The sequence below is a fragment of the Nyctereutes procyonoides genome, unplaced genomic scaffold, assembly GCF_905146905.1.
Source record: "Nyctereutes procyonoides isolate TBG_1078 unplaced genomic scaffold, NYPRO_anot_genome, whole genome shotgun sequence".
NCBI lineage: Eukaryota > Metazoa > Chordata > Mammalia > Carnivora > Canidae > Nyctereutes > Nyctereutes procyonoides.
In genome coordinates, this window is record NW_026575120.1 from 15,352,288 (window position 1) to 15,364,581 (window position 12,294).

A 12,294-nucleotide genomic window follows, 5' to 3' on the forward strand; every position below is an offset into this window, starting at 1 on the left:
AAATTTTGGTTGTTAACATAGAGTACAATATTGGTTTCTAGAGTAGAATTCAGTAATTCATCATTTACATGTAACATGCACTACTCATCACAAGTGCCCTCTTTAATACCCATCATTCATTTAACCCATCCTCCATCCTCCCCCTCCATCAACCCTCAGTTTATTCTCTGTCAATTTTTTCTTTTTTTTTTTCTTGAGAGGGAGTGGAGAGAAAGAGAGGAAAAGGGAGGAAAGAGAGAGAGAGAGAGAGAGAGAGAGAGAGAGAGAGAGGGAATGATCAGGGAGAGAGGCAGAGGGAGAGGGAGAAGCAGGCTCTCTGCTGAGCAGGAAGCCCGATGCAGGGCTCAATCCCAGTACCCTGGAATCATGACCTGAGCCAAAGGCAGATACTTAACTAGCTAGGCCACCCAGGTGCCCCTTGTTCTCTATCATTAAGAATCCTTTATGGATTGTTTCCCTCTTTCCTTTTTTTCCCCCTTCCCATATGTTCATCTGTTTTCTTTCCTAAATTCCACATATGAGTACCATATGAGATCATTTGGTATTTGTCTTTCTCTGACTTATTTCACTTAGCATAAATACATTCTAGCTCTAAAATGCAGATTTGAAGGGATGTATGCAACCCAATGTTTATAACAGCATTATCAACGATGGCCAAACTATAGAGCGAGCCCAAATGTCATCAAGTGATGAATGGATAAAGAAGATGTGGTACATATATACCATGGAATATTATTCAGACATCAAAAAAGAAAAAAAGCAAAATAGTAATAGCTAAATGCAGTTTAATTTTTGTTCATGTGATGTCAGCCATGGATCTAGGTGACTCTCTAGACAACTGTCTTCCATGTGTTGGCTCAGCCTTCCAAATGCTTAAGATTTTTGGTATTTCTTTACTAATAGGTTTTCTCTCCCAATTTCCAAGCCAATAGAAGAGCAGACCAGACAGACGTGAGCCATAGTAGAGAAATACTTTGTCTCAGAAGTGTCATTTATCACTTTGCCCTCACTTCATTGTCCAAAGTGAATAAACTGGCCATGCCTATATTGAGAAAGGAAGGGCTCCTGAACTAGAAGAGAGCTGAATATTGGTAAATAGCTAGAATGCCTACCACAGAGGATAGTATCTAAAACCGTAAAATGAGGAATGTGAGGAGAATAAACAATAGTTAATAAAACATAAGTTGATAAACAGAAACATTAAAATAAATAAATTTAAGAGCTTGTTGTTGAAAAATAAATGGTAGAAAGTATAATTAAGCAAAAAGGACAAATACATATTATGATGTTAGTAAAGATTAAGATGATATAACTATGACTTTGGAGAAGATTAAAATTAACAAGTGCAAATTTAATGAATTCTCCAAGGGAGATAAGAATTTAAGTCAAATCATGTTTTACACCTTAAACCTACACAATATTATATATTAACTATATCATAAAAAGCTGGGGAAAAGAATTTTTTTCAGTTGCCTGTGTTAGGTATAGTTTTAAAGGAAAGTTTTTAAGTGTTTTGGCAAGACAATTCATGTACTAATACAATTTTAGGGCATAGGAAAAAATGCAACTTAGTTTTAAGTGGTGCTCTCATATTTACTAAGCAACATTCATTTGCTCATCATTATGACAAAGTGTGTGCACATATACAAACACATGAGAAACAGGTCCATATTAAAGTTATAAACTTCTAAATAAAATATTAATTTTGATAGCAAATTAATAGAATGTAATGCTTTGATCAAGGAATAAGATGGTATAGTGTAAGTAATCTATTAATGAAATGTATCAATAGGTCAAAAGATAAAAGCCATTGTCAATCACCATCAAAATGGCTATTGATAAAAATTCAACTCTTGTTTTTTGTAAACATTTAGGAAATAAAAAGATTTAGTTTTTTCTCAACACAATCTAGAATACTCATCTTAAACTGAACATTAAATCATGAAATATTTGAAGTTTTCCAATGAAAAATCCAGAGCAAAGCTCACATACCTGACATCACCATTGTTATTTCACATTGTCTTGGCATTCTTTTTTTTTTTTAAAGATTTATTTATTTATTTATTCATGAGACACACACACACACACACACACACACACACACACGTACAGGCAGAGGGAGAAGCAGGCTCCATGTAGGGAGCCTGACATGGGATTGGACCCCGGGTCGCCAGGACCACACCCTGGGCTGCAGGCAGCACTAAACCACTGCGCCACCAGGGCTGCCCTGTCTTGGCATTCTAAAGCAATTAGACATAGAAAGAGCTTATTGGAATAAGAATTTAGAACATGAGTTACATGGTGATATGAAAGAATATACCAAACGCAGTATCCAGAGTCACATTAAGAGTGAACCTCTCATTTAGGATTTTCCACCTCTTTGTGCTTATATGTTTTGGTTTGTGATTATATGTTGTTATTTTAGAAATAAGTGCACTTTAAAATACCACATTAAAAAATTAATGATTAAATTTTTATAAGCAATAAGTAATGCCACAAGTTGAGTGCACTAAACATTAAAATCATGTTATTAAATATTTTTATTTACTTCTTATATACATTAAGTTATAAGTTGAGTTTATTTACTTATTAATTTTTGGAAATCATTGTTTATACATCATTATTGATTTCCTGGATTTCAACTGGAATGTAGCCCTATGGCTACTTTAAAATGTAGCACATTGTGCATGTAAAAGATGTGTAATATATTCTTGATGGTATCCACTAATTTTTAAAAATAGTTTATCTTTTTCAGTTTGATTACATGGGCTCTGATATAAAGGCTGTAACACAGAAGGTTATTCAGATAATTGGCTTTGTTAACACTGTAAGTTTTAAAAAACTATTTTGTTTTTTTGTTTTGTAAAAGTATAAGTAATAGGAATTGATATGTAGTATTTTGCTGTGCTATTGAAATTCCCAAAATCAAAATACTGAATTATTTTATATGCATTTTTCTGAAAGTTTAAAATAATGTTAAAATTTGTTATTATTTTTTTAGATGTTTTCCCAGTTAAAACTGACTGTTGTAATAAATTCCATAGAAATCTGGTCAAATAAAAACAAAATTTCTACTATAGGAGATCCTAATAATATATTATCTAGATTTTTAGAATGGAAATACAAGCATATCTTGCGACCTCATCAGGTTACATATTTGTTTGCGTGAGTACAGCATTCCATATTTGTATAGCATTAAAGGAATAATGAAGTGATCTCATATGTTAATTATAAAAAATAAGCATTTAAATGTTATGTTGCTCTAAATTTGATATGCCTCATGGGATGGGAAAAGCATCATGGGATGGGAAAAGTTAAGAGTCTGTCCTCAAGGAGCTGATGTGAGGCAATACTTAAAAAATACTTTTATAAGCTGACATAAAATTATCTGATATAAGTAAAATTACATAAAAGTACTGAAATATCTAAGAGAGATTAATTATGAGTGATATAATTTCTTTGTTTTCCTCTGGTTTATAAAGTTATACTACTTGCTGCTGTCTCACATTCTTGTCTCTCATCTGACCTTTTTCTTTATCTGACTTTTTAATAGAATGAATATATGGAATTGTTACATGCTCTAGAATCTTATGTGCAGAAAAATATATTAATCTTTAGTGAATTAGTAAATAAGAAAATCACAGAAAATTTTATTTTTAGAGCTATAAATGTACAGGGAACTAGCATAAAAGCTATAAACATTAGTGCAATAACCTTTTGCATAAATTATTAGGCCTTATCCTTATTATACTTCCAGATGTTTATTAAATTTAAAATTTACAAAATATTAAATTGCTCTTAACATTGATGGTTTGAGAAAAATGTACTTAAATAGTTTAATTCAGAGTAGCTTAGGGCATAGTAATTGTTTGGTAATATTTGTTGCTATGAAAATGATTGTCATTAATAATACCACTCATATGCAATTCTGAGGAAAATTATTATTTTTTAGCTTCCAGAAATATCCTAGTTTTATAGGAGCCACATTTCCTGGAAAAATATGTAATAAAAATTTTGCTGTAGGAGTTGCTCTGGTATGTAATTATTTTCCAGTTCCTCATTATTTTCATGTTTCAAAATTTCCTAAATATTTTAAAGAATGAATATATCTATTGCTTAGTTTATTAATCCTTTAATAGTTTTTTATATTACTAATTTGGAACTTAAATATTAAACTGTATATAATTGCTTTTAGAAATAGAAAATTTAGGGGTTCCTGGATGGCTCAGTCCATTAAGCATCCAACTCTTGATTTTTGGCTCATATCATGATCTCAGGGTTGTGGGATTGAGCCCTGCATTGGCTCTGTGCTCAGTGGGAAGTCTGCTTGAGATTCTCTCTCTCCTTCTCCCTCTGCCCCTTAGTCTCCTAAAATAATAAATAAATCTTAAGAAAAAAAGAACATTTATAAATTGAACTGATTATAATGCCATATTTAAAAAAAATATTTGACCTAAATAAATTTTTTGAACAGTGACATACTTGCATCAATATTTATTACATAATCAATGTAATTTTAATGTTATTAAACATACTAGCTTTTCTCCCAACATTAATAATTGGTGTAAATTCATGTGATTTTTTTATTATTTGATTGTTATTTTTTCTATTTTAAGGTAACTATTTTATTAATGCTTTCAATTCTTTGGGGTGTTTGGGACTGTTGGAGGAAGAAACAGCCATCAAATATTCATAATTACTGTTTTCTGGTAAAAGTGAGAATGAACTCCTACTATAGATTTATATTCCTTTTGCAACAACTTGTATAAAAAGTAGGGAAAGGAACTAACAGAATACTTCAAAAAAAGAAGTCTACACTTTGTACTGAGCCAGCAGTACAGTTGGCTGTATTTTGGTAGCATGTACAATGAAGTGAATTGTTATTGACAGATTAGATACTTATGATCAGCTCTGATATCTGCTTGTTATCTTTCCTATAAATTACATATTGATTGATTAGATAAATCCAAAACCAGTCTGGGTTTGTTACCATGGCTAAGAGAACAGACATTTTATAGGGATTTGTTTTTATTCTCAGTGATTGCTTTTGGTCTTCCTTTAGCCAAAGCTTGAGGAAAGACCATCAGAAATTGTCCAAGTCTTCATCACTGTTGTTAATTCTTGAAAACAATGTTTCATTGCTGAGGACTAATTTTTAGATTGTGCACGTGTGTGTGTAAAGCAAATAAAGCAGGTGATAAGAATTATTGAATATAAGAGGTTAGTAAAAAAAAAGAGGTTAGTATGTGTATTTTCCTGATGCCATTCTTAAGACTAATTTTGATTGGCATTTTTAAAATAGAAATTCGTAAATAAAAAAGATGAAAATATCAGTTTAGCAAGAATACTGTAAAAATATCATTATAAAATTAAAATATAAATGTAAACATGTTATTTTTGTTAATATTAGCAACAAAGAGTTTGAAGATTAGATTTCAGAAAGATAGCTACCAATCATAATATTTTAAGAGGCTTTTTTAAAGTGACAAAATAATTAAATAATTACTTCCTTGAATATGGTGGCCTTATTAAATGTCTTGAAATCAAGATAAAGTCCTCCAACTTTGTTCTTTGTCTGTTGTCTATATATAGCTTCGTATTCTCATAAAGGTTGTCAAATCAGCTTTTCTAGTTACATGCAGGCACACAGATACACAGATGCAGAGGCTTACTTAGATTTTGATTGGAATGGTGTGTAATTTATAAATAAATTAGGGGAAATTTATTTTAACAACATTGGATCTTCCAGTGTCCACTAACATGATTTATCTCTCCATTTATTGATGTCTTTTAAAAATTCTCTGTAGAGGGATACCTGGGTGGCTCAGCGGTTGAGCGCCTGCCTGCCTTTGGCACAGGGCATGATCCTGGATTCCTGGGTTCGAGTCCCACATCGGGCTCCTTGCATGGAGCCTGCCTCTCCCTCTGCCTGTGTCTCTGCCTCTTTCTCTGTGTCTCTCATGGATAAATAAATAAAATCTTAAAAAAAATAAAAGTAAAATAAAAATTCTCTAAAATAAAAATTCTCTTAGATTTCATATATCTTCTGCTAAATTTATTCATAGCTATTTTATATATCCTGATGCTGTTATAACTGATATTGATTGTTTAAATTCATCTTCTAATTTTTCACTGCTAGGGTATATATATATATATATACATATATATATAGTCTATTTTTATACATATTTGTATATATAACCTTGCTGATTTTTTTAATCTTGCTGAATTTATACATAAGATCCATTTTTCTACCTTTAATGAGATATAATTGACATAATATTGTTTAAGACGTATAGCATAATGATTTGATATATGTGTATGTTGTGAAATATTTTCATAATTAGGTTAATGAACACATCTATCATCTCACACAGTTGCTATGTGTGTGTATGTGGTGTATGTGTGTGTGTGTGTGTGTGTGCGATAAGAACCTTTAAGATCTACTTTCTTAGCAACTTTCAAATATACAATACAAATATATAATACAATTGTATTATTACTATGTCACTATATTCCTTTTCCATTCATCTATCAGTGGACATTTAGGTTGTTATCATGTCTTGGCTGTTGTAAATATGGATGTAATGAACATAGGGTACAAATACCTCCTTGAGACAGAGGTTTTCTTTTTTCCAGGTATATATACCCAGAAGTGGAACTGATGATTCATATGACAGCTCTATTTTTAGTTTTTTTCAGGAATCGCCACACTTTTCCATATTGTTGGTACCAATCTACATTCTTATCAACAGTGCACAAGGGTTCCATTTTCTTCACCAGCATTTATTATCTGTCTTTTTGATAATAGTCATTCTAATAGATGTGAAATGATACCTGTAATTCCCTGATGATTAGTGATGCTGAGCATGTATCTTTCCATGTACCTGTTGTCTATTTGAATATTCTCTTTGGAGAAATGTCTATTCAGGTCCTTTGACCATTTATTTTTTTAAAAAAGATTTTATTTATTTTTTTAAGAGAGAGAGTGGTGAGGAGGAGCAGGAGAGGGAGAAGCAGACTCCATGCTGAGTATAGAGCCCAATATGGAGCTCAATCTCATGATCCTGAGATCATGACTGAGCTGAAATCAAGAATTGGATGCCCAACTGACTAAGCCACCCAGGCACCATTTTTTGACCATTTCTTTATCAGTTGTATGAGTTCCTAATACAGGAATTCTTATTTGGCTTTGATCGTGAGTTGTGTGAGTTTCTAATATATTTTGGATATTAACCCTTTATCAGATCTGTATTTTAAAAACCCATTTTTCCTAATCTCTAAGTTGCCTTTTTGTTTTATTGATTGGTTCTTTTCCATGCAGAAACTTTTATAGTAATGAAACTTGTTGTTGTGGTTTTGGTGTCATATCCATAAAATTATTGCCAAGACCAATGTCAAGATTTTTTTCACTATGTTTTCTTCTAATAGTTTTATAATTTCATTTCTTACATGTAAGTATTTAGTTCATTTTGAGTTCATTTTTGTAAATGGTGTGAAATAGGAGTCCAGTTCCATTATTTGCATATTTCTAATACTTTGTTAAATAAAAGTAACAGGAATGGGATCCTTGTGGAGGATCCCATTGAGAGGAAAAGCTCTCAGTTTTCCACCTTTGAGTATGATAACTGTGAGCTTGTCATATATGGCCCTTATTATGTTAAGGTATATTCCCTCTATACCCACTTTGTTGAGATATTTTAATCATAAATGGATGTTGAATTTTATCTATTTTTTTATTCACTGTCCTGGTTTCTTATTTCTTTTTAAAATCTTCCTGTCTCAGGGATCCCTGGGTGGCTCAACGGTTTGGCGCCTGCCTTTGGCCCAGGGCGTGGGCCTGGAGTCCCGGGATCGAGTCCCACATTGGGCTCCCGGCATGGAGTCTGCTTATCCCTCTGCCTGTGTCTCTGCCTTTCTCTGTCTCTATGTCTATCATAAATAAATTTTAAAAAATCTTAAAATCTTCCTGTCTCATTTTTTGCTTTCTGTAGTTTTAATTGTACATCTCATGGGATTCTATTTCCTCTCCTCTCTTAGCATATCAATTATATTAAAAAAAACTCCTTAGGCAGTTGTCATAGCGTTTACAGTATATATTTGCAACTAATTTGGTTGTAGTCTAGTTTGAATTAACTAACTGGACTAAAGTAGAACTAATCTAGTTTATTTTCATCAGGTATTAGAAGACATGCAGACATGGTAATGCAGGAAGAAGTTTAACATATAGTTCCCTAGAAACAGAAGGCATGCCTTGCAAGGGCCATAGAAGGAAGCATTAGGGTTGTTCAGGCAGCAAAGGGAGCATGGAGGAAATGTGGACCAGAGCCTTTGTTGGTTCTTTAAGGGAGGAATGGGTAAGGCAAAGTAAGCAGGCATAGGTTTGGCTAGTTTGAATAATTTCGGCAGGCTTTCTTGCATAGAGACTGTGTCTAGTTTTCTGGTATCTGGCTCTAGTACCTGATTTTGGCAGGTGGAGAGTGGCCTGAGTATGTGAGCCTCATAAAAGAGGTGGTAGGGTATATGGGCTCTAGGTTGATTGGTTTCCATATGAAAGGCACACTTGCAGGTAAGTTGTTTTACTATCTTAATTGGGTAGCCCTGGGAGGAGTCTAGCATTGGCAAGGCCCCAGATATCTAAACATCACAATACAGAAAATTAAAGTCATTTCTGTAACGAATGCAATTAACCCATTAATACAATTTGATTCATATAACCAAATTTCAGGGATAATGAAATTACAGAATACGGCATAAGTTGTGCTAAACAGCAAAGAAAGCATTTTATTATGATAGTAAAAGGGAGAAACACAAGTGGAAGTATAAGGAATCCTTGTAGACCAGTGCATAACTAAATTAAAGTACCTCGTATATAATGAGTCTTTATTTTTTAAAAAATTTTTAAAGGAATTTATTTTTTATTTTTTTAAAGATTTTATTTATTTATTCATGATAGACCACACACCGAGAGAGAGAGAGATGGAGGGGGGGGGCAGAGACACAGGCAGAGGGAGAAGCAGGCTCCATGCAGGGAGCCCGACGTGAGATTCCATCCCTGGTCTCCAGGATCGTGCCCTGGGCCAAAGGCAGGTGCTAAACCGCTGCTCCACCCAGGGATCCCCTATAATGAGTCTTTATATACATGAAAGCAAGACATATTATGGATTAAGGATGCCTTCTCTGAATAGTTCTTTATTTGCCACTGTAGCCTGGGTCATAAGGAACCCATCACCTTTTTAAAGACTATTTTTTAAGAACAGTCTACGTTCACCACATAACTGAGTGAAAGGTAAGACAGACTACCCATATACCACTTGCCCACACACATGCACAGCCTCTCTCATTATCTACATCTCTCACCAGAATGGTATATATTTTACTAAGGATGAACCTACATTGACTCATCAAAATCACCCAAAGTCCATAGTTCACATTAGGACTCAATCTTGGCATTGTTTATGAGTTTGGACAAAAGATGATAGTTCTCCATTATCATAGTATTATTATGCAAAATATTTTCATTGCCCTAAAAATCCTCTATGTTCTGCCTGTTAATTTCTCCCCTCCCTGACTGCAAAAATGGACCTTTTTATTGTCTCCACAGTTTTTTTTATGGACTCCCATGTAGTTGGAATCATTCAGTATGTAGCCTTGCTTTTTTCACTTAGTAATATGCACTTAGACTTCCTGCATTTCTTTTCATGACTTGATAGCTCATTTCTTTTTAATGCTGCATAATATGCCATTGTCTGAAATAGATCACAGTTTATTTATCTGCTCACCTATTGAGGGGCATCGTGGTTGCTTGTGAGTTTTGGGAATTAGGAATGAAGCTTCTATAAACATCTTTGTGTAGAAATTGGAAATGATCCAAAGGAGAACAATACTTCATGAGGGTTATTAATTTTCTATTGCTGTGTGACCTATTACATCAAACTTAGCAGATGAAAACAATTCAGTTATGTGGGCCAAGAGTCTAGGTGCATGAGGTCAAGGTGTCAAGGAGTGCTGTAATTATCTCAGGGTTCAACATAGAAAGGATTTGCTTCCAAAGTTAGTCATTTTTCTATAGCAGATCTCATAAAATCTGTTTCCAACTCATGCATGTGGGCCTTTCTACAAGCCTACTTCATGATGTCACAGCTGGCTTCACCTAGAGAGACTGAGTGAGACTTAGAATCCAAGTCAGTCTTTTTTTTTTTTTCTTCTACCACATCACACAGGAAACCAGGAAGTCAGTCTTTTTATAATCTATCTTGGAAATGATGAGCCATCTGTTCTGCTACATTTAGTTAATTAGAAGAAAGTAAGTCCAACCTATACACACAGGGTAGGAATACACAAGGATGTGAATGCCAGGAAGTGGATCATTGGGATTCATGTCAGAGGCTGCCTACTACAAAGAGAATGTACAATTGATTGTTAAAAATAAAAGATTAAAGTCATTTTATTTAAAATGACTCAAAGAATTAATACAGTATGGTGTTTGAGACTCTGTTAGATTAGCTAGGTAGCTAGTATTGTCATTAAGTATTGTATTTTGAAATTAAACTATTTGTTCACTCATCCATATTTAATGTCTATGGTCCATATGCTTATATAACTCTACTACAGTTGTATCTACATAGGCATTTTGAATGCATTGATTTTAAAAATGAGTTTATGTACTATTTTTTATTATTTAGCATAGCATATACTAACTTTTTATTATAGTAATTTTATTATAGAATAGTATAAGATTCTTAGCTAACTCTTTTCTTTTTCCTTATATTTAGTATCCAGAGGGTTTATCCTTGGAGTCATACACTGTCAGTATCGTGCAGTTGCTTGGCTTTAATCTGGGATTGAGTTATGATGATCCTGACATTTGCTATTGTTCAGGAGATGTTTGCACAATGTCACGTAAAGCAGTGTAAGATAATTTTCTTTATTGCACATATTCCTTTAAAAATTTTTGTTTGTTTTGGTGAGGAATTTTTATACTTCTATTAACCAAACTGCATTGACACTTACAGAACACTATACCCAACAACTATAGAATACATTCTTTTCAAGTACAATGGAACACATGCCAAAATAGGACCAACACTCTTGCAGGCCTCTCCATGGCTGATGAAACTCTTCCTCCTTCCTAAATTTTGGAGTTTGGCTTGTATTTTTCTCCCTTGGCCAAATTGAAAGCAACCTCTAGGGAAAAAGCATATGAATTGTGTAAATTCAGTAATGCCGCATAAAGCTAAATGCTTTGATAATTCCATTTAAAACTGGCATTGTACAATAAAGGATGAACAGTACAATTCATATTAACAATTAAGTAAATTGTTTTATTTAGAAAGACGTTAAATTGTAAATAAATAACACCATGACCCATTGAGAGAGACTGCTGAGGAAAGGAAAACACTTTATTTTAGTAACATTAATAATATATTTTCCCTGCTTTATAAGTAGGGGACCCTATATTTCCATTTTGCTTGGGTTCCCACAAATTATGTGGCCAGTCCTGGTTCTTCCACATAAAGACTTGGTGTGCTTAGTATGTTCAATTTAAATTATTTTAGTTGGTGTGTAGCGTTATCTCATAGTGGTTTTAACCTGCATTTCTCTCTAAGTTAATGATATTGAATGATGTTGAACATATTATCATGCTTAATAGCTTTGTATATCTTCTTTGAAGATCCTATTCAAAAATCCTGTCAATTTAGAGAAAAACAAAGTAGAAATTTTCACACTTTTATTGAGTTGTAAGGATTGATTATATTCTGGCTCGGAGTTCTTTACCAGATACCTGATTTTCAAATATTTCTTTCTTATTGTGCCTTTTTTGAGAAAAATTTTTTGATGAAGTATAATTTATCAATTTTTTGCATCATGGTTTTATAGCTCTTTTATTAATTTTTATGATACATTTTGAATAAATTATGTATATGTGTTTAAGTTCCTTTTTATTTTTGCTAGGTAGGTTTCTGGTTATTCCAATGTCATTGTTTGAAAAGATCATCCTTTCCCTCACTTAATTAATCTTTTGTACTTTCATGTGTATTTTATTATCAGCTTTCTAATTTTTATGAAAACTCTTGCTAAGATTTTGGTAAGTATTGTGTTATTTAATTGCATAGGCCAATACTGAGAGAACTGCCATCTTAATAATGTTGAGTCTTTTAATCCTTGAGTATGATATATGTCTTTATTAATTTGGGTCTTCTTTAATTTTTCTCAGCAATATATTGTTTTTTACAGTTTACATATCTTGTACTTATTTTGTTAAATTTATCTTCAAATATTTTATTCCTTTTT

At 32.8% G+C, this 12,294-nt stretch overlaps 1 protein-coding gene across 1 annotated transcript in view; it reads left to right on the forward strand.

Moving 5' to 3' along the window:
• LOC129516126 (disintegrin and metalloproteinase domain-containing protein 5-like) overlaps positions 1 to 12,294 on the forward strand; it is a 130,279-nt gene that overhangs the window by 29,644 nt on the left and 88,341 nt on the right. Inside the window, exons 8-11 of the mRNA XM_055335463.1 lie at positions 2,756 to 2,827; positions 3,002 to 3,165; positions 3,953 to 4,034; positions 10,776 to 10,912. Of these exons, the coding sequence (XP_055191438.1) occupies positions 2,756 to 2,827; positions 3,002 to 3,165; positions 3,953 to 4,034; positions 10,776 to 10,912 (455 nt within the window). The remainder of the gene's footprint in view (positions 1 to 2,755; positions 2,828 to 3,001; positions 3,166 to 3,952; positions 4,035 to 10,775; positions 10,913 to 12,294) is intronic.